General features: G+C 36.7%; 1 protein-coding gene across 7 annotated transcripts in view; it reads right to left on the reverse strand.

Moving 5' to 3' along the window:
• The window catches only part of EXOC6 (exocyst complex component 6), a 205,708-nt gene that overhangs the window by 47,165 nt on the left and 134,477 nt on the right, over positions 1–24,066 (reverse strand). For all 7 annotated transcript variants that reach the window (XM_036264683.1, XM_036264682.1, XM_036264687.1 and 4 more), the window contains 2 exons: positions 21,779–21,958; positions 6,414–6,555 (listed from right to left, as the gene is read on the reverse strand). In XM_036264683.1, coding sequence (XP_036120576.1) covers positions 6,414–6,555; positions 21,779–21,958 — 322 coding nt within the window. The remainder of the gene's footprint in view (positions 1–6,413; positions 6,556–21,778; positions 21,959–24,066) is intronic.

Raw genomic sequence — 24,066 nt, forward strand, 5'->3', positions numbered from 1 at the left:
ACTCATCATTTAAGACCCAGCTGAAATTTCACTTCTGTTATAGTTAATCTTCTCAACGCCATGGCATGTAGAATTAATTGTTCCCTCTCTACAAGAAAAATATACTTCTATAAAGAATTTATATTCTATTATGGTTATTTACATGTCTGTGTCTGGCCCTACCAAATAGACTGTGAGATCTTTGAAGCCTGATTTATCTTTGTTTTCACAGTTTATAACAGGTAACAGGTTCTCATTAAACATCAAATATTCTTATAAATCAGTTGACTTTACATAGAAAATAATTCAGTTACAGACTGAAATTTTAGCTCAAGCTAGTTTAACTCACAAGTATGTGTATCACAGGAAATACCAGGGAAAAAGGTACCAACACACTGTTTGAAAAAACAAGTGAGAACATAGGTGGATCAGTGCTAATTCTTTCATCACCAGAAACAAAACAAACAAAAACTAAGGGCACATGGCTGAATGATGTGAAGAACTGAATTATTTCCAACTTCCCATCTCCCCAAATTCAGCTACATGTGCTACTTGTTTCTACCTGTGGAATGACATTCTGAGGCCTGAGAAATATACGTATACTTTTTTTTTACAAAGTAAGAGGATGAAAAAATAAACATTCTGCTTTCTGATAAAACCAAATAAAAAAAAATAACAGAATAAAGGCCATTTTTTTTTCCTTTATTGATTTTAGAGAGAGAGGAAGGGAGAGGGGGAGAGAGAGAGAAACATTGATGACAGAGAACATCAACTGGCCGCCTCCTGCATGCCTCCACTGGGGATTTGGCCCACAACCTGGGCATGTGCCCTGACCAGGAATCGAACCGGTGACCTCTTGAGGCATGGGTTGATGCTCAAACACTAAGCCACACCAGCCGTGCATAAAGACCATTCTGGATGCTTATATTTCATGCTCACCTTTTATTGCTTAAATTATTTGATTTAAATCTTTGTAGAGCTGCCCAGGATCTTTGGTGATTCATGGTCTCCAGTTTCTGATCCCTGTGCTACCTGACTTCCTTGGACTCTGGATCTCTTGCTAGCGTAAAACAGACTAGTAGGATTTTATGTTAATCCCAAGAACCAGTCACAGACTTTTAAGTATTGGTTTCTAAGCCTCATGAAGAGAAAGTAATTACTATGAGTCAATATGGGTTTATGAAACAGAGTAGTGTAATTTTCTTTGAAAGGCTAATTAGACTGGTAGGTGAGGAAAATTCAATGGTCATTATTACCCCTGTCTGCCAGGAAGGTATCTGAAAAAGTTGCTCATAACTGAGCAAAACTATTAGTTAGATTCAATTAGGGAATTAGTAACTGGTTGAAAAAAATCTTAAAATAAAATTCTGGCCCACTGGTGTGGCTCAGTGGTTGAGCATTGACCCATGCACGAGGAGGTCACCGGTTCTATTCCTGGTCAGGGCATATGCCTAGTTTGTGAGCCAAATCCCCAGTGGGGGGGGGGGGAGGCATGCAAGAGGAGGCCAACTGATGTTCTCGCTCATCAATGTTTCCACCTCTCTCTCCCTTTTCCTTCCCCTCTCTCTAAACAATAAAGAAAAAATTTTTTGGAAAAAAAAAAAAGATAAAATTCTGAATAGTGGATCTAAGTCAACATGAGGGGGAGGTCCATATAATGCTATGGTTCTCAAATGTTACTGTGCACCAGAATCACCGAAGGGCCTATATTCACAGAGAAATTGCGAGGTCCTGTGCCCAGAGCTCCCAATTCAGCAGATGGGGCCCAAGAATTTGCACTTCTAACAAGTTCCCCGGTAATACTGCTGCTGCTCATCTAGGGGCCAAGTATTGAGGACCACTTGGGTTTATTCAACATTTTGCTAAATATCTTAAATATGCAAAAAGCTCGATTATAAATCTCAGATTATATTAAACTGTGATATAAAAAAAATCTCAATCAGCTAGCTATGGGACAAAACTTTTTAAAAATTTTTTTAATTTATTAATTTGTTTTTGTTACAGATGTTTCTCATTCCCCCCCCCCATTGACACCCTCCTTCCCTTCCCCTCTGCCCCATCTCCAGCTTTGTTGTCTATGTTCAATGGTTATGCATACATGCATGTAAGTTCTGTGGTTTATCTCCGCCCCCCAACACCCCTTCATCTGAGGCTTGTCAGTCTGTACTATGGGACAAATCTTCAAATAAAATTTAATAAGGATAATCTTAAAACCCTAAAACAAAAAGCAATATACAAGTAGAAGATAAGAAAAACAGAGCTTAACAATAACAAAAAGAGAGAAAGATACAGAGATTTTAGAACATTTATAGCTTCAATGATTCTAGAGTATACTCTGGCAACCAAAAAAGATAACAGTTTGGGCTTTACTAATGAAGTCCAGAATATGGAACAAGATGTTTGATAGTCCAATTTCATATTATACTAGTTGCCCCACACCTGAGTATTTATGTATTCAACTTTGGGTATCAGACATTAAACAGAAGGTAGTCAAACCAATTTATTCAAAGAGCTTTGGATCTAAAATCACATCACACGAGAATAGAGTAAGAGGACTTGTTTGACTTCTGGCCTTCAGAAGATTTAAAAGGCTATAAGATGAGTTTTCATATGATGGGCTTGTGGATGAAGATTTGTTTTCTTCTGTATGACTCTCAGCAGAACTGTCACATAGAGTTGTCAGACTGCTTACTACACACAAGGTCACCCAGCCAAGGAGAGGAAAGGGAAAAGGGACAACTGAAACCTAGCTCACATTTCACTTGATAAGCCATGTGCCTTGGCTGGGCAAAAGGGTAAACAAACTATTTTTAATTCACATAAAGGGGAAAACTCTAGAGGACCTTTTCCTTTCAGTGGGGATACCTTTTCTAACTTGCAAAAAGGCACAATATGGACTTATGGTGACTCTATCCCTAATGTAGAACTAGGTTCATCAAGAGAAGTTTAGAGAAAGTGATTTCAGCTCAATATAAAAAATGGTAAGAGTGATGTATTTTATGGAAACTCATCTTCTGAAGAGTAGTTAATCCCCCAAAGTGGATGTTCAAGAATAGTTAGACAACTACTTGGTAGGGTAATTTTATTTTTAATTTTTTTAAATATGACTTTATTGATTTTTTTAGAGAGAAGAAGGGAGAGAGAGAAATATCAATCGGCTGCCTCCTGCTCGTCCCCTATTGGGGAACGAGCCCACAACCCGGGCATGTGCTCTGATCAGGAATTGAACTGGGACCTCTCAGTCCATGGGATGATGCTCAGTCCACTGAGCCACACCGCCTGGGCGTGGTAGGGTAATTTTAGAGAGGATTTCAAGGTAGATAGAGGAGAGTGTGTATGTGTGTGTGTGTGTATGAGAGAGAGAGAGAGACAGAGAGACAGAGAGAGACAGAGAGGTCCTCTAAGAAAACAAACATTTTAAAAGGAGCTTTCAGGCCCTGGCCGGTTTGGTTCAGCGGTTAGAGCGTCAGCCTGCAGTCCTGAGAGACCCGGGTTCGGTTCCCGCTAAGGGCATGTACCTCGGTTGCAGTTTGTCCCCGGCCCTGGTCGGTTGTGCGGGTGGCAGCCACTCGATGTGTTCCTTTCACATCAATGTTTCTCTCTCTCTCTGTTCCTCTCTCTCTCTCCCACTCTACCTGAACAAAGAATGGAAAAATGTCCTCGGGTGAGGATAAAAAATAAATAAATAAATAAATAAATAAAAGGAGCCTTCAGTAACTCCACCCAAAGTAACAAAACATAGAAACTGTCCTATGGCAGGAAAGAGGCAAAGATTTGTTTTTTTTATCCTCACCTGAGGACATTTTCCCATTTTTGTTCAGATAGCGTGGGAGGGAAAGGGGGAGAGAGAGAGAGAAACATCAACATGAAAGGGACACATCAAGTGGCTGCCTCCTGCACGATCCAACCAGGGCCAGGGGACAAACTGCAACTGAGATCCATGCTCTTAGCGGGAACTGAACCCAGGTCTCTCTGGACCACAGGCTGACGCTCTAACTGCTGAGCCAAACCGGCCAGGGCTAATGATTTGGTTTTTATGCACCTTTCTCTAAGCATAGTTAGACTAACCCTTCACGGAGGAAGGTAAGGGAACAGAGAGATCTATATACCTAAAGTTGCCTAGCCAAACAGTAATTTCAATTTTTGGACAAAAAAAAAAAAAAAATCTCACTGAGAAGACACACCAAGTACCTATAAATGGTTCAACCACCTAATTATTTGAATCCACATTAAAGATGTAATACAAAATGCCTCAAGCAGTATTTCTATAAGATGTTTATATAAGCAATGTCATACAGGAATGATTTCATGGACAACTTAAAAAACTTTAGGAAGTCAGTTGTAAACCATCTGTAGAACAGAATAACAATTACTTTAAGCTTGTAAACCTGCAAAAAAAACAAAAAAACGTGCCCTGGCCAGTTTGGCTCAGTGGTTAGAGTGGCGGCCCGTGGACCAATGAGTCACAGGTTTGATTCCAGTCAAGGACGTGTACCTTGGCTGCGATTCGTCCCTGGCCCTGGTTGGGGTCATGCAGAAGGCAGCCACTCGATGTGTCGCTTTCACGTTGATGTTTCTCTCTCTTCCTCTCTCTCCCTCCTACTCTAGCTGAACAAAAATGGGAAAATGTCCTCAGGTGAGGATAAAAAAAAAAAAAAAAGAATGTTTTTTGCAAATTTTTTTTTTCTTTATTGATTTTAGAGAGAGAAGATGGGGGAGGGAGGGAGAGAGAGAGAGAGACATCGATGAGAGAGAACATAGACTGGCCGCCCCCTGCATGCCCCCGACTGGAGATCAGGCCCACAACCTGACTGGGAATTGAACTGATGACCTCTTGGTGCATGGGTCGATTCTCAACCACTGAGCCACACCAGCCTGGGTGTAAATGTTTTTGTAAATACAAAATAAACATTATTTTGTAAATAAGTTTTATTTTGAAAAAGAAATATAATAAAGGTTTTCTAATTATAGAAAATTAGAATTGCTTTCTAGGAAAGGAATCCTCCTCTTCCCTAGGGAAAAACTGTCTTTCTTTTGCTTCGTAGGTAAGGATTTATCTTTTTATGAAGAAAATAGTTTTTTAAAAACTTTGAATTTATCTGTGTGTGTGTGTAATAAATAATTGACCTTGATCACACAGCCTACATAATTTTTCTTTTTAACATAATTATGGCTCTTCCTAGAAGAATGCCTTATACACAGTGGGCAGACAAATATTTGGTATTTGAAAAAAAATCTGTCACTCCTGCTTCAGTCACAATCTGCTGATACTTAATTTTTTAATGTCTTTCACACAGAATGTATTATTGCAAAACTGGAATCAGACAAATATTTTATAATCCTGATTTTCAATTTATGATCATTGGTGCCTGACTGAATTGTCAACCAGAGAGTTTCATCATTTAATCAGTGTACCACTCACTTGAAAGTGCTATTTAGAAGTTGCTCTGTATGCTCATGTCCTGCATTTCAAGAGTTAGAATTTAAGAGTGATAAAACCCACATCCAGAAGCACTTGTGACTAGGCTAATAACTGAACAGCATATCTGGTTATGAAGCTGACTGGCTAATGTCAACATTATTTTATGGAATCTGCTAACCTCATTACCTAAAGAAAATAAAGTGAAAAACAATGCTAATGGTAAAGGCTTGGGAAATTCTTTGGGGAACAGAACAAAACATTCAGAATATAAAAGAAGCTTCATTTAGAATGCATGGTCCTAAGATCATCCATCTAGCAAATATCTAAAAAGTTACTTACGGGGGGCCCTGGCCAGTTTGGCTCAGCAGTTAGAGCGTCAGCCTGCGGTCCAGAGAGACCCGGGTTCGGTTCCCGCTTGTCCCCGGCCCTGGTTGGTCGTGCGGGTGGCAGCCACTCGATGTTTCCCTTACACATCGATGGTCGATGTTTCTCTCTCTCTCTCTCTTCCTCTCCCTCCCTCCCACTCTATCTAAATAAAAAATGTCCTCGGGTAAGGATGAAAAAAAAAAGTTACTTACAGGGAAAGTAAGAATGACAAACTTAGAATAATTTCATTCATTTATGACAAACACTTGGAGAGTCAAAAAAAAAAAGTTACTTACAGGGAAAGTAAGAATGACAAACTTAGAATAATTTCATTCATTTACGACAAACATTTGGAGAGTCCTGGCAAGAATGACCAGAAGAAGGAAAAAGGGGAACATGAACAATCTTTTTAATGCATCCTGTCTGGAATGCCACTCCAGTGCCTCTCTCTAGAGCCCCTCCAGGAGAAGCTGAGATCGTTTTCTCTTCCTGGTAGGAAGCTGCTTTCTAAGGCTGCTGAAAGTTTAGCTCAATCGGGCCTCTTTCCTCCTTTCAGAACTCTCCTACTATATAATCCCCCCCTTTTCCATATAATTTAAATACAGATTCCTAGAAATGCATGAGATTTAACCAATAAGGTACTTACATTCACACTGTATGACATCTAAGTTAAACTGCTGAATGGCTCCCATGCTTATCTGTTTTAACTCATTGTCCAGTAGCATCTGCATTAAGGATGTTGACAGATGCTGGCAGGCAGACATGCAAGCAGTCTGGGCAACTTTCCCCTGTTTAAAACAAATATCCAAATCAAAAGCTAAACAAATAAAGAAATACCTCATAGTATCCTAAAAATTATATATCTGGCTTTTTTTTTGCCTTTTATGGGGGGGTACAATAGTGATTATTGGTCTTGCTGTTTCTGTATTCAGAGCGGCTTTGCCTTTTAGTATAGAAATTAAAATTAAGACTCTTGTTCACTTGTCCCTTTCAGGATATAAATATCATTAAAACTCTTAACTACACATAGAAAAATTAAATATAAGTAAAAAACAATTATTTCGGATCTCTTGAAATGTCTCAAGTATTTTAAAAGACAATAAAATATAACATTGATGACATAAAATAACTCATATTGACAGAACATTTTATTTATATAATGCTCTTTAAGCTCTCCTTTATGTAATTAACCAAGCCAGAATAAAGTTAACAGTGTAATTTAAGTTATTATTATTTAAACTGGACCTAAGTTCAAAATATATTTTGTCATAAGTTCTTCTAATCAGAACATTAGTTTGTAGCATAGTTTCAATTAGCAAGAAAAAAAAAGTTTTGCCTACCACTATGACTTTAAAATCATCTACAGATCCACATTTAGTTTTAAAAAGCAAGTTTTAAAATCATCTGATAATTTAGAAATATGTAGTTAAGTAAACTACAAGTAGTTGTGGTTTTCTTTCATTAAACGTATCATTAGAAAACAGTTTTCTACTTTAATAAGCTCCTAAAACACCATATGAACTTCCACTGATTGCCTTAATTAAGGCTGTATTTTCTCAAAATGATTTTAAAATGATAAATTTAAATGTTTAGCCATTAGATTACATAGCTGAATCACAATACAATATCATTGTAGTATAAACTGATCTTTAAACAGACTTTGTATTTCAACTAGAAGCTTAAAATAAAAGAATATAAACACTCCTTTAAAGTTTTCCAGTGTAATACTGCTCCTAGGATGGCTATCTTCAACCTACAATTATGTTATTTAGTGATGGCCTGACTCCCAAGATAGGATTCAAAGACTATAAATATGGTTAACAATGACTTTTGGAAGATGTGCCATGTTTTGCTTCATTTGCATTAATAAATATTTACTCAGTGATATTTGATAATTATTTTTTTCCAACTTATCACAAAGGCAAAGAAAGCTACAAAACCATGAAAAATATCTCCCAAACATATATGCTACAATATATTGGTACAAAAATGTTTACATAGAGTTGATATGTTAGAAAAGAAAGAACGTAAGTATATTTTCATTATATTTACTAGAACTACATCTGTTCATTAAGTTACACATTTAAAGTAAGATGAGAAACAAGCAAATTTTATGAATGAGTCTTTAGCATTTAGACACTATGCACAGTGAAAAACTGCGTATCTGAAATGGAATGTCAATTTCTCAATCAAAAACTTTAGAGATTAAAGCCGATGCAAACAATATATTTGACAGATACTGATGAACTGCCAAAAAGGAATGTAACAAACAATGCAAAACACAGCATGCTTCAAGATCCCCCAAACCCAGGAGGAATTAGTCTGGGAGACATGCAGCTCCTTTCCCCAAGCAGAATAATATCAATATGAATGGGAGGGGAAAAAAGCAGAAAAGAGAAATCAATGGCATGTCATTTAATTACAATGCAATAGTCTTGAGAATACTTAATGGAACTGTCATTTAGACCTAATGGAACAACCAGTGAATTTTAGTTTAATGTACTTCTCTATTAGATCAACTCCATGTCCTACTTACATTGCTATTATAATGTACTAACTACAAAAGCAGATTAATGAATTGCCAAAACAAAATTACTATTATATTCATTTCATAAGCAAACACACTGTACAATATAAGTGGTATTATTTTAAAGTAATCTTTAAAATTTAACATGGGTTCAGATGCTACAAATGACTATACAGTATAGCAATAGTGCTGGAGCCAAAACTGATAGAGTACAGAAATACAGGCTATTCCATAAATCTAGTGGAAACAGGTAATGAAAACATAAACACAGTGCACACACATTGGTACACACACACACAAATTTGGTCTTTTGTTTAAATCACATATGTATTAATCAAATTCTAATATTAAATTTCTTTGATTATGCATATAAGTACAGGCTTATTGTTCTCAAGGGCAGAAGTTTAAAATACTGGTAAAATATTTTATAAATCTTCAAATGAAATAAATTATTTTTTGCATAGCTCCAAACTGAAGTTAATATCAAGGGTTCAGATTCTTAAATTTTATAAAAGATTATACATTACTTTTTAAAATGTCTACTCCCTAACTATAAAATGTAAACAAAATTCTTAAATGTCATCTAATACCTATTTTTAGATATAAAAATTTGAATTTTCCAAATATTTGCACACCCAAAAAATACCTTTGGCAATTATTTCTGATGTCTGTAGCCCTTAGTACATTTTGCTATGACCAAAATACCCCTTTCTGAGCACTATTATTGCTATTATTATTGATGCTCTTAGCAATATATCATTTTCTAGGACAAAAATAATCTAAGTATCTTACAATTATCTTTAGAAACTTGACTTTGTCATTAGAGAGGCTCTCGATTTTAACATTATAACAAAGCTAAAATAATTAAGTGAAGTGACTGAGAAAACAGCACATTTAATAAATTTCAAGTACCTAGAAATTTCTGCTGCTCTCATCTGAAAAATTAATTGCAACTATTAATGACATTTTCTTTCCCTTTAACAACACAAAGTTTAATACATAAGTAAAAACACCTGCCAAACTTTTAAAGATACCTACTTTTTTACCCAGCTCTAACATTTTGCTGAAAAACAACTTGCAAAGAGAGAACACCCTTAGACAAACTTCTTATATTTCAAAGGAACTTGTAAAAGAGAATCTGCTGACATATTAGATCCTTTTTGCATTACCCAAAAGCTTTTCTTTTCAGAACAATTGTGGTAAAGAGACATTTGGCTCCTAGGAAATTCCCAAAGGGTCAACCATATGCATCCTTCCATGGCACCTTCACAGCGCTGCTTTCTAGATCCATGTCTCAAAAGCAGCTTTCATCATTTACTTGTGTGTCAGTCAATATGATTTATGGACTGCATTCAACAAAGTCAAAGCATATAGAATGAGAAATATGACTACAATCTGCTAATTTGTTTTGTATTGAGCCACTTAAGAGTCAAAGACCTGGTGTCAGACTGAGACCAGCAACACAATTAACCAGTCGGTGACAGATTCATCCATCCTCCCTGCCAGGCTGTGCCAATCAAAGACAGCATGAGGCGACATTTGGTGAAATCAGTAAGAAAACTCATTCTCTAAGTAACCTATGTGAGACCTTGATTGACACTTTTTGAATTTAGTTTGTGGAACACAGCCACTCTTTACCCAATAGTCCCTCGCTGCAAGCTGTGAAATAAGGCTTTTAATGCCAATCACAGGAACAATAAACCACAAACCACCAACCCTCAGTTTAAAAGAAATCAAGAAAACACATCTGTTTGTATGTCAAGCCAAATTTCCAAAATAATTTACTATTATAGATTAGGCTAAAGATACTGTTTCCTTTGAAATATCATAAAATGACATGATAACAAAAATACAACACATTTTATTAGATTACGGCTCAAAACTGTTTTGGTTTCAAAGCAATGTTTTGATAGATCTACTCTAATATAATAGTAGGAGAAATGTAGAATGCTTAAAGACTAATTTGACACACTTAAATTTTCACTGAAGCTTTTATTTCTGTCTCACCATTCTCTTATTTCAAAGATCTAATAAAAAAAGATTTTATTTCAACAGTAATTATTTGAAAGCACTTTTCAATGCTGCTTTCATTCTCTCAAGTACATTTAAGATAAAAACGTGCTCTTGAAATCACAACCATTCTTTCTGTATTGGTCTATTTTCCTTAACGATCCCAAGAGAGCCCATTTTCCTTCATATCTCTACAAAAGGTCAACTTTGCACAGTAAACTACTTTTTTATTTAAGTAAAAAGGAATATATAGACTTAGAAATATTCTGCTGTATTTATTATTCTTTAAATTGATAGCAGATTTTGTTTTAAAAGGTTATGTAATTCTTGCCAGAAAATAGTGGAAAAATGAAATTAAATTGTGGTCAATTTGAAAATCAAATCTAACAATGGTAAGTGAATTTATTATTCTGATTCTGTATGACTGTTTAAAGTTAATGTATTAATTTTTTAAAGTCATTTAACTTAAAGCAATAAAATACTGCTATAGTATTCAAACTCATTGCCTCTCAGTTTGCTATATAAATTTTAGTTATGAACCTGTGAAATAGTCTTTCAGAAGGGAGGCAAAAGAGGAAGGCAAGTATTTTAATCAATCGGTCTCCTAAAGAGCCACAATTTATGTGCTTTGAAAGCACACAGACCAAAAGAGTGAAAACTTTCATCAAATGTGGAGTAAAAACTAAAAGTAGAAATAAACTGTCAATTGAAATATGAAAAAATATGCCTAGCTTAAAGGTAGACATATTAATTTTAAAAATCTATTATTCTTATTTCTATTTTATGTAAGACTCACTAATCTAAAGTTTTATTATATGAAATTACATCCTGCTCTAATGAAATGTTTTTGAATCAGGAAAAAAATACTAGTATAAATATTAGTATAAAATATTAGTATAAAACATGAAAATTTCCCTAAGATGATTTCAAAAAGGCACAGAGATTCCTCTACCTAGTAAAGATAGGTTTTAATCTATTTTCTGGCTGAACACTCCGTATAACATTGAAATGTATAACACTGAAATGTCTCAGATTCCCAATAATAGAGAAAGGATGAGTCATAAGGTTTAAATATCAAGATGAATTCCTTTAGTGAGTTTTAATAATAACTTTAACACCATCTTGAAGACAGATTTTTGAGATTATGCCAAAAACATTCATAGGCTTATCAAAATATACTCAAACACCCCAACATTCTCCAAAATACTTCTTTTGCACTTCTATCTTCCTCTCATACTCTCTCTGCCCCATCTAAGTAGCTGTAGCCCCAAAAGAACTGATTACACCATCAGTTAACCACAGTTCCTCACAATTATGAATCTCCCTTCTTAGGCTGTTCTCCTCCTAATAATTCCTAATCATAAAGATATGAGACAGTAACATAAATGCTTCCTCTTGTAACTAATGAACACGGGAACACACACACACACACACACACACACACACACGGATTAAATAGAATGCAATTATTACCTTGAAGTTAGAGAAAAAAATAATTCCCCAAACTGGGAAAACTTCAGGACACCTGTAATACGTAGCGTATTTCTATTTCACTTAAAACTTCCTTATCCCAACCACAGGGTTCATCAAACTTTGGTGGCCTTTTTCTTTTTTTAAAACAAGCTTTTGAAGATGGCCTTAGATAACATGTAATGATAACATGTAACATGATATTTGCAGCTTTCTGCAAGTATCGTTGTTGTCATGGCAGTCTCACGATATCATCAAACTAATATCTATATATTTTTTTCCTTCGTTGATACTTTAGAGAGAGAGAAAGTGAGAGGGAGAGAGAGATAGAAACATTGATGAGAGAGAACATCAACTGGCCGCCTTCTGCATATCCCCCACTGGGGATCAGGCCCACAACCTGGGCATGTGTCCCGACCCGGAATCAAACTGGTGACCTCTTGGTGCATGGGTTGATGCTCAACCACTGAGCCACACACACCGGCTGGACGTCACACTAATATTAATAGGCAAAGAGATAATGTGAGGACAAGCAGAGCAGTGAAAGTAAAAGAGGTCAAGGTTTTGAAGAAATGCATCTGCTTCCAGGCTACTGATGTCAGAAATCTAGATAAAATGGTGAAAGCTGCATGCACCTTGGCCCAGAGGAGCAGGAAGAGGAAGCTAGTCTTGCTGATTGAAAGCTGACAGATTACAGTCCTCCCTCCCCACTTCGCACTTCGACGTTCGCACCTTCACTCTATTGCGGTTTTTTCAACTACTACTAGACTATATTGGAAAACACCGAGATAGAGTGAAGCCGCAAATGTTGAAGTGCGAAGTTTTGAGGGACGACTGTACATAAAGAATCCTACTTCGTAGAAATTCATTTATCGTGGTAGAGTCTGAAACTGATTAACCATGATAAATGAGGGCCGACTGTATTCCTAACTCTTAAGTCTACTTGATAACAGCGAAGTGGGTAGTCAGGCATATGTTTAAATAGGGAATTGTTAAAAATATTAAAGTGCTATAACTTCTCTCACCCAGCAAATGTAAGAAAAGCAAGGGAAGTTAGAGATGAGATGGAAAAACTGAAGCATCCCAGGAACTGTTATTAAAGCAACAGCTTTGTGATGCCACAGTCTTCCTCTTTTCTTTACATACACATCTAGTTCACAGTACCAAGTCTATATAATCATTAAAATATACTATTGCACAACCCCAGTATGACTTAAATTTTGCAAAAAAGTGGCCAGGTTATTAACATACGTGGTTTCCATATGATGATTAGTAAAATGGACAAAAGTTACCCAAGCCAACTGACTCTATCTTAATACATGTAGGTTTGTATCTGATATATTAAACACACAGCCATATATATATAAATATAGCACAGAGTATATGTGTGCTATAATATATTCTGTGCTATGAATCCTTGTCATTCAAGAATTTATATTTAGGTTTCAACCTTTAAAGAATGACTCCAGAGTCCAATAGGGCTTCATTTCATGAGAGGCACACATTTGATTAACATGCTCTGTGAACTAGGTATAGGGTGGGGTAGATGGAGAATCACTCTGCCCTGAATAAGGACACAAAATATTTTAAAGGAAAGGGCCACTGAGTAAAGAGCTAAGTAAATGAAATAAAAGCTTACTTCTCCACATGTTCCCATGACACTTCAAAATGTTAAGGATGGAAAAACAGATCCTAAAATGTGGATGCCAGAGGACAATAGAGGAATACAAAAGAAACTATTAGACTAAAAGCTATTCAACCTAGAATTATATAACCAGCTAAACTTTTAATCGTACATGAGAACATAAGAAGGTATTATGATATGCAAAGAATTAAAATAGCGTACTACTTCCTCTTTGGAGGAAGTTATTGAGGCAGTTCAACAAAACCAACCAGTGAGGTAATAAAAACACAAAGACTCCAAGAAATAGTTCCCAACCCAGAGAGCAGAAAAGGGAAGTCCCAGGATAACAGCTATGCACAATTTAAAAATTCCAGAGAGCAATGGTACACATTAGAGACAAAGGCCTCTGGAGCTGTCAGAAGATAGTAAATGAAGAACTGACAGAGGGAGGGAAAGGAGGCAAGTATCTTTACCTTAAATATGAGAACTAAGATACTGACTAAAATGGAACAAAAAATAGGAATATAACTATTTTACATAAAAAAACAAATTGAAGAAATATAACATATTTATTTCATAGCATGGAATCACTGGACAGTCTCTATTTTTTTTTAATGAAGAGAAGGATAAAAGACATAGAGGACCATCTGGAAACTCTAATGTCTAACTATTTTCCAGCCCCAACTCTTCTGGACAACTTGTCTTACTATTATGCACCTGTATTCATATCCAAATATATTCAGTATAAAGAAACTATGGTCCTAAGAATAAAGACTTTACAAAGGATACTAAATTACCTCATCAGTAAAACACTAATAGCACAAAGAAACAATTAAGCCAAGGAAAAAACCCTTTAAGGGAAACACATAAAAGAGGAATCACCTTAAAAGGGAAATAAATCAATGGGGCATTAAATACAGAGTTTAAAGATAAAGTAACATTTAGGGCATATTTTGAAAGTAGTTTCGTCTATAGTATTTTAATTTTATTACTAAGTATATACCGATTTATTTCTTGAACTAATAAAAAGTAAATAACTTTTGCCGCCCTGGCTGGTTTGGCTCAGCAGTTAGAGCATCAGCCTGCAGACCAAGGAGTCTCAGGTTTGATTCCTGTCAAGGGCACGTACCTTGGATGTGGTTTGGTTCCCTAGCCCTGGTCAGGGTCCTGCAGGAGGCAACCAATCGATGTGTCCCTCTCACATCAATGTTTCTCTCTCTCTTTCTCTCTCTCACCCTCCCTCTTCTCCCTCCCTCTCCCTCCCACTCTATCTGAAGATAAATGGAAAAATATCTTTGGGGAAGAATTAAAAAAATAAATAAAATAAAGAAGTAAATACTTTTTATTTGACAATGGGATTATAAAAGCTATGCTATGTTTAGTGCTGTGTAATAAATGTTTAACAATTCTTTGGGGGAAAAGGCCTTGATTTGTAAAATTTGCTGATTTCCATGTACTAACTACTCCTGCTTTGGCTACAAATACGTTGTCTCCGAATGCACAGTTTGGAAGAGATTTACACTACAGGCTTTCACAATATATATTTCCCAACATAATTTTGAAGCCATTTTCTCTCAGTAGGAAGGCATCTCTAATCTTAGAGTAAAAGATAATGGGAGGAATGATCCTATTAATAAATGCTTTTTCCACTAATAGCTTTTCAGGCATTTATTCTCTAAAGTGAGATATACTTTTATTGTTTTAAAAGATTTTTAAATTAATTTTGAGAGAAAGAGGAAGGGAGAAAGAGAGAAACATCAATGTGAGAGTGAAACATTGACTCTCCTGTACACCCCTAACAGGGATCAAGCCCGCAACCCTAGCACGTGCTCTGACCCGGATTCAAACCAGCAACCCTTTGGTGCACAAGACCAGATAATGATTTTCTTGAAATATACCTAATCATATTAATATGTAATTATAGAACTACATGCCAAAGATAAACTCATTATCAAAATTTTTTTTTTTATTGTTCATCACCACTCTTATTAACTCAAAAAGTCAAAAGTTAAGCATATCTGAAAGCAAAAGGAAAACATCCCTCTGGTGCGGGGCGGGGGGGGGAGAGACAGTTTTGATATTTAAAATTCAAACCAAAAGCATATTAACCTAACACTTCTAGAGTTGTAGCAAATATAAGCACAGAAGATTACTTCATGGCTAAAAATAAAACAATAGAGAGTTTCTAGAAAGGAAGAAATATGAGCACACTAATCATTTAAGATCTATGTATTTCTACTATAAAATATGACCATTTGAATCCTGGCCCGTGTGGCTCAGTTGAGTGTTGAGTGTTGTCCCATGCATCAGAAGGTCACCATTTGATTCCTGGTCAGGGCAAATGCCCAGGTTGCAGGTTAGGTTATGGTAGGGGTGCATACAGGAGGCAACAGATCAATGTTTCTCTCTCACATTGATGCTTCTCTGTCTCTCTCCCTCCCTCCCTTCCTCTCTTTCTAAAATCAATAAAAACAAATAAAATAAAATGTGATCATTTGTTAGTATAAACATTTAGGTAAAATGGGTCCCTTTAGCAAATAAATAATATGTGAAGAAATTTTAAAATGTGTTATCATTTACACATACCCTTCAGTGCTCGTAAACCAACAAAATATCTTTATTGAATCAATTAGCCCTTATGAAGGAAGGAAATGTTAATTATTCTTTCCAGAAGCAAACCAGTGCTGAGTCTTCAGGCGGTACATTCACAGTAAAACGTTATGAGTTCCACTTGGCAGTCATGAAGAATAATTTTGAGCTGCTCAAAAATTTCTTCTACTTATATACATGTAATTGGTGAATGAATATTTAATGCTGTTTTAATTCTTCTAATTAAAAAAATTCAGCTAATATAAAATCTTACTTTAAAACTCCCAAAGCTTATTTATAATATCAGAAATACATAAAAAAGACGATTTGTAGAATACATGCCAAAATGTGAACAGTGGTATCCTTTGACAAGATAATATATCATTTTAATTTTCTTGTATATTTAGCTGTATTTTCTAATTATCTGGGGAAAAATTTTTATTAGAAACAAGAAAGGCCATTTACACATTTGAAATAGTAAAAACTGCTGATTCCAAGAGAACTAATTTAGAGATAAAACAATATTTATTTCATATGCTAATCAGACTTCAATAGCATCTGACTGTTAGCCACTATAAGCACTGCATTCAAGCTAAAATAATTATTCAAATAAATATGCTTTATAGTGACATCTTTCACAATAATTTTTAAATGGCTGTCTAATGCAAAAATATAGAACCTACAGCTAAATAATGTGCTTATAAGATAAAAATGAAAATATATTAAAATGCAACTAGTACTATAAAGGGCCTTAAAACAATAACAAAGAAAGAAGGGAGAAGAAAAGACAAAACTAACATTTATTAATAGTGCCTATTAATGCCAAGAATCCTGCCAGGCAACTTTTTTTACACATTGTTTTCATTCATCTATGACAAAAATGTATTATGCCCATTTTTTCAGAAGGTTAAGGGGTTCAGAGTGGTTAAGCAACTTGCCAGGACCCCATAGTCAGTAAATTACAAATGTGAGGTTTAAACATAAGTCTTTCTGCCCTGGCCAGTTTGACTCAGCAGTTAGAGTGTCAGCCCACGGACCAATAAGTCTTGGGTTTGGCTCAGTCAAGGGCACAGTACCTCAGTTACAGTTTGTTCCCAGCCCTTGTTGGAGTCATGCGGAAGGCAACCAGTCAATGTGTCTCTCTCACATTGATGTTCCTCTCTCTCCCTCTCTCCAACTCTATCTGAAGATAAACAGAAAAATATCCTCTGGTAAGGATTAAAAAAAAATAATAATAACAATAATAAATATAAGTCTTTCTAACTATAGAGCCCATCCTATGCTCTCTTCACTTCAGCACTTTGGTTCCCAAGAACAATAAAAGATAAATGTGTTTAGTTCTAATTGAGTCATGAAAAGACAAGTTCCTTAAGGCAGATAATATATCTAGCAAGGCAGCTTAATATTTTGGGTAATGGAAAAATACCTGTGATTATTATAAATACTGCCTATTTAGTCTGCTAATTCCTATGACCAGTAGAGAGCCTGGCTTCTCTGTCAGAGCACAGGGAAATGCAGATGAATAGGTAAGTTAATATGGAAGGAAGGAAGCTCTTTATTTTTCCATCCCCAGTATAAGCTTGCACTGGCTGACTCTTAAGAGAAAAAGGTAAGGGAAATAAACAATATAACAACTCTCACAATCACCCAACCCTGGAGATAGAGGTATTTAAAGTGGACAATGCTGGTGATCCTCTGAATCCTACTGAGTTCTACCACCACCACAGTATAGTAGAAAAGTAAAAATGACAAAGTTCTTTCCCTGGGCTCTGTCAAAACTATTATTACCCACTAACTTCTACTGCTGTCATACCCTATGAGAAGAGAACAAAATTCTACTGGGTGGATTATAACTTTCCTGGAACTAACAGAACTTTTACTGGGCAATGCGATCAGCAAATGGCACATCATAACTCTCTCTGATGGAGAAAATATTATTTTGCAACAATGACAGGGACTAACAAAAACAAATATGCAGTGAAGCTAAGAGTGGAGATTCTTAACTAAAAGTGTTCTGTGTTAGGTACATTTTAGGATTGGGGGATAAAACAAATACCTTTACCCCACATAATTTACCAGTGTGTCCAATTATTTGCAGTATTGGCCAATAGTTTAACTATCTGAAAAAGTGGCCCTTGGCTTCACAGCTCCCTATGACTCTTTTTTTATTTTTAATATTGCTTTACTGATTTTTTTACAGAGAGAGATCCAAACAGTGATATGAGAGAGAAACGTTGATCATCTGCCTCCTGCACGCCCCCTACTGGAGATCAAGCCCAAAACCCGGGCATGTGCCCTGGCCAGAAATCAAACCTGGACCTCTCAGTCCATGGGAGGATGTTCAATCCACTGAGCCACACCAGCCAGGCATTCCACTGACTCTTAACTCACGGCACTGCTTCTGAACACTGCCAAAACCAAGAAGAGTGCACCAGGCTAAAACTAGCCCCAATATTTAACTCCCCATGTCTATACATGGGACAGTTAGTTCTGCTTAAGAAAAATGACTTGGGGCTGATGTGAAAAATAAATATCTTTTGAAAGCTCCTTGAAGGTTGAAGGAATCCAGAACTGGCCTCTGTTTCTCTTTTTGGGTCAGAGCAACCTTGAAACTAATGAATCATTTTTAGCTTAAAACACTTAAATAAAGATGGTAGTTATATAATACCATATGTTGCTTAAAAAATAATACATTTAATAATACTTAAAACAGCCCTGGCTGGTTTGGCTCAGCGGTTAGAGCGTCGGCCTGCGGTCCGGAGAGACCTGGGTTCGGTTCCCGCTAAGGGCATGTACCTTGGTTGCAGTTTGTCCCCGGCCCTGGTTGGTTGTGCGGGTGGCAGACACTCGATGTGTCCCTTTCACATCGATGTTTCCCTCTCTCTCTCTTCCTCTCTCTCCCTCCCACTCTGTACAAAAAATGGAAAAAATTGTCCTCAAATGAGGATAAAAATAATAATAATAATAATACTTAAAACAATCTAGTAGAATATTTTATATAATTTCAGGGTTTCAGAGAATTAATACACTATGCCTTAACATAACTATTAACTCTAGCTGAGGTTTTAATTTAGTCAATAATTTAATATTTTTGCTTGGGAATTATGCTTATAGTTCATCCCTTAAATAAGAATACACTGTTGTTAAGACCATTTTCTCTTTTCTTGACTGTGAACTATAACTTTTTATGTGGTCATGCCCTATATTTACAGTTGAATTTGTTGATCTACATTATATAAACATTTATTTCCTTTTTAGAAAAACCCATGTAAGGTGACATAAAAATTCAAAATGGCATAGGAAGACTTATCTAAAACCATACAAAATATCAGATAAGTTATCTAGTTATGCCAGGGGTATGTCTTTCTCAATGTCACCAGAGTATATCCTATGAGAAAATAGGATTTCCCTCCAGATGCCAACCTCCTGAGGTGAGACATTTACCCCAAACATTTCTAACATATAACCCCTCTTAATCCTACCACAGTTATGCACAAAATACCTACACATCACCTCATGCCATCCTATGAACCAGATATTACAACATAAAAACATGATGTGTCGCCCTGGCCAGTTTGGCTCAGCGGTTAGAGCGTCCGCCTGCGGTCCGGAGAGACCCGGGTTCGGTTCCCACTAAGGGCATGTATCTCGGTTGCGGTTTGTCCCCGGCCCTGGTTGGTCGTGCGGGTGGCAGCCACTCGATGTGTCCCTTCACATCGATGTTTCCCTCTCTCTCTCTTCCTCTCTCTCCCTCCCACTCTATCTGTACAAAAAATGGAAAAATGTCCTCGGATGAGGATAAAAAAAAACAAAAAAACATGATGTGTCTATTTGTGTACCCATGCATGTAACAGCATGTGTTATTCCTAAGGATTGCTTTTGGCTAGAAGCATGGAGATTCATACTGACAAAATTAATTCAACAATTATTTAATGAATACTTTACGAGGAGCACTTTATTAGAAACTAGTTTATATAAAAATTAAATACATATAAACGTTCCCCTTTTTACTCAAGGACAACAGTTAGAAATATAGTATCATCATTGTCTGGCCCGTGTGGCTCAGTGGTTGTGTCAACCCATGCACCAAAAGGTTGCTGCTTTAATTCCCAGTCAGGGCACATGCCCAGGTTGTGGGCCCGATCCCCAGTGGGGGACATGCAGGAGGCGGCCAATCGATGTTCTTTCTCATTGATGTTTCTATCACTCCCTTCCTCTCCCTTCCTCTCTCTCTAAAATCAATAAAGGGAAAAAAAATCAATAAAAAAAAGGTATAGTATCATCCCTGGGTAAGCTTCTCAAAGTTCTTTGGCACAGATCCACCATTATAATCTCTTTTAAGATATTTTTCTTCTTTTATTTTATTTATTTTTTTGGTACTAGCAGGAATTGAACCCAGGACTCTCTGGTCCACAGGCCGATGCTCCAATCACTGAGCCAAACCGGCCAGGGCATATTTTTTCTTTTAAATTTTTAGTAACACTTTCCTTAAACTAGTCTAACTGGCCCTTGGAGCAACTCTTGATAGGGAAAGAGTAAAAGATGTTTTGTTTTGTTTTCCATTTTAAACAAGGAAGACAGTTGGAGGCAGGGATAGGCTTCAAATTAAATACTTTTGTGTTCAGCAATATGTTATCATGAAATAACAAGGTCAATACATTTTTTTCCTATTTTATTTGTACAAAAACTGCTTCATTCATATTTTAATAGTAGTTCAATTACTTCTGAATATACCTAAAGAGAGTATGTTCATTCCACCATAACCTCCTTGATCTTTGCATTCCTCATCTGAAGAATCAATATTTCAGTTTATTCACATTCAAATGCCCCTGTTATACATTTCTTTGGAGTAATGTTTCATCAATAGATTGTTCAAGATATAAACTATAACTATATATCAAGATAGAATAATGCTCTTATTTTACTTTTAGTCTCTGGCCTAAAATTATCCAGTAATTTATTAGCCTTTTCTAATTGGAAAAGTCATAGATTATAATGACTTTTAAGAAAACAACTCCTGCCCTGGCTAGTTTGGCTCAGCGGTTAGAGCGTCGGCCTGCGGTCCGGAGAGACCCGGGTTCGGTTCCCGCTAAGGGCACGTACTTCGGTTGCAGTTTGTCCCCGGCCCTGGTTGGTTGTGCGGGTGGCAGCCACTCGATGTGTCCCTTCACGTCGATGTTTCTCTCTCTCTCTCCCTTCCTCTCTCTCCCTCCCACTCTATCTGTACAAAAAAAAAAAAAAGAAAACAACTCCTATTAGAGTTCATTTCTATTTAAGTCTACAATATCACTTGCAAAATATATTTGGGTTTTGATGAGAAGTTGCAGATATTGTGGTTAAAAATTAAAACTTCAAACAACTGGGGCCCTGGCCGGTTTGGCTCAGCGTTTAGAGCATCGGCCTGCAGTCCGGAGAGACCCGGGTTTGCTTCCCGCTAAGGGCAGGTACCTCGGTTGCAGTTTGTCCCCTGCCCTGGTTGGGTCCTGCGGGTGGCAACCACTAGATGTATCCCCTTCACGTCGATGTTTCTCTCTCTCTCGTTCCCCCTCCCTCTCGGTCTGAACAAAAAATGGAAAAATGTCCTCGGGTGAGGATAAAAAAAAACAAAAACAAAAAACTTCAAACAATTGGGTAAGTTAGGATTCTTCACAAATTGATTTATAATAATGAAAGAGGAAATATATTCAAGCTAGAAAGGTGGTTTTAACAAGTAAACCTCAAATTTAAATTGAATTCTAAAATATAGTTTACTAAGCAAAATTATAATTTTTCAAAAAAATTTTATACTTACAGGCAAATGAGTAAACACTTGAAAGATGCTTCTCAGAAAATTAATAAGATCCATTAAATAACCACTAGCTCTCCCATCTGGCTCAGACATTGTCCAGTCATAGTCAGCAAGCTGAACAAATTCATCAATTTTTTGATTAAGTTTGGTATATATTTCTCCTTCAGCCGCATGTCGGGCATCCTAACAAGGGATAAAATAACAATAAACAATAAGAAACAGTTACAGAAGCAGATAATAAAACAAGTTTTCTTAAAATTCTAAACTTTGTTTTATATTTTTCTTTGGTCTAATATTTTAGTCATTTATTCAAAGTCTAAGAAAACTGCTTTTTGCTGGCAGTACTCTGTTTTTTTCCAACTTCACTATCACCTTTTGTGGTAAGATAATTATGTGTTATTAATTCTGAATTGTTCTCACAGCTCTAAGAAGACCTTTAAGAGAAAAAGAAGTAGAAAAACAGAAGTTGTCAAGAATGCACACCACCAATCCATTGACTCATTAAGAGAAATTAAGTTGAACTATCACAGAAGAAATAAAATAGTTACTGGTGTTTTAAGTTGAAAAAGCAATAAAGAAAACAAAAAGTTAAGCCTGGCTAGAGTAGCTCAGTTGGCTGAGTATTATCCTGTGCACCAAAAAGTTGCTGATTCGATTCCCAGTCAGGGCACATATCTGAGTTGTGGGTTTGGTCCCCGGTCAGGGCACATAAGGTAGGCAACCGATCTATGTTTCTCTCTCACATCAATGTTTCTCTCTCTCACTCTATCTCTAAGCATGTCCTCGGGCAAGGATTAAAAAAGAAAAATAAGTTAACTTCTCAGAGGAGGAAAGAATAAATAAAGGGAGTGATGCAAAAATAGCAGAGTAAGGATCTCCAAACATTCTCTTCCCCATAAAAGCAACACGAAAACTAGCAAAAATAATAAAAATAAACTTTTCCATAATTCTGAAAACTTTTCCATAATTCAGAACTTACAGCAATGTAGGTAGTATTTATTTTTTTTAAAAATAGCTGAAACCTTTTTATTTATTTATTTTTTACCAAGAAAACAAGCTGTGTGACATTTTAATATGCTCTATTTCCTCCCCTGCCCCAGCTCTGCAGTACCCTTGAAAATCAACATCACACAACTCTGGTGAAAACCAGCAGCCTGTCTGCCATCAAAGGGGGCAGAATGAGTTGGAGCTTCTTCATAGCCATATTCTCAGATAATTATCATTTGACCTAGCCAGTGGTTCCTTGAAAGACCCCACTTTCAGGGATGTCTTTATATGACCTAAATTGGGCTTTTCCAGTGCAAAAAGCCTGTCCCCTGGGGACATTTGTTGACAACAATTAGAAGTAATTGTTTAACATTGCAAAAGCCTTAAGCAATGGGTAACTGCACACACCATAGACTAACCAAAAAGCTTAAAAGGAAAAGCTGAGGAATGAGATATCAATAGATGACTTTGAAAAGCTCTGACAACCCTGGCCAGTGTGGTTCAGTGGTTAAAGCAACGACCTGCGGACAGATAGTCCAGGGTTCAGTTCCCCCTAAGGACACGTACCTTGGTTGCAGTTCGTCCCTGGCCCTCATTGGGGTCGTGTGGGTGGCAGCCAGGCAATGTGTCTCTCTCACATCAATGTTTCTCTCTCTCTATTCCTCCTTCTCTCCCTCCCGCTCTATCTGAAGATAAATGCAAAAATGTCCTCGGGTGAGAATAAAAAAAAGAAAAGCTCTGACATATTCCTACGAGTCTGGAAGGCTATGTAGACCTAGAAGGCTATGTAAAGCTGTGTACATGCTCAGGAAAGACCGGAGAAAGCTCTAAGCTCTCATCTACGGCTGACCTCGAAACTCTTTGCAAGCAGGAAGTGAAGGCTAAAGCAGAGTTGTCAATGCCTGAGTGTGAAGCATGCCCCAATACACACAGAGTCCTGCAGCAGACTGAGGGACTTACTGGTCCCAGGCTTAAGGAATGTTTAATGGTTGTTTCCAATCATTAGCTGGATACCAAGCAGAGATTTCTCTGGCCACATGTGATAAAGAATACAGACTTCTTTTTTTTTTTGTTTTGTTTTGTTTTGTTTTGTTTTTTTTTTTTATCCTCACCCGAGGATATTTTTCCATTTTTTGTACAGATAGAGTGGGAGGGAGAGAGAGAGGAAGGGAGAGAGAGAGAGAAACATCGACGTGAAGGGACACATCGAGTGGCTGCCACCCGCACGACCAACCAGGGCCGGGGACAAACTGCAACCGAAGTATATGCCCTTAGTGGGAACCGAACCTGGGTCTCTCTGGACC

This window comes from Molossus molossus, unplaced genomic scaffold, assembly GCF_014108415.1.
Source record: "Molossus molossus isolate mMolMol1 unplaced genomic scaffold, mMolMol1.p scaffold_m16_p_17, whole genome shotgun sequence".
In the NCBI taxonomy this organism is placed as follows: Eukaryota; Metazoa; Chordata; class Mammalia; order Chiroptera; family Molossidae; genus Molossus; species Molossus molossus.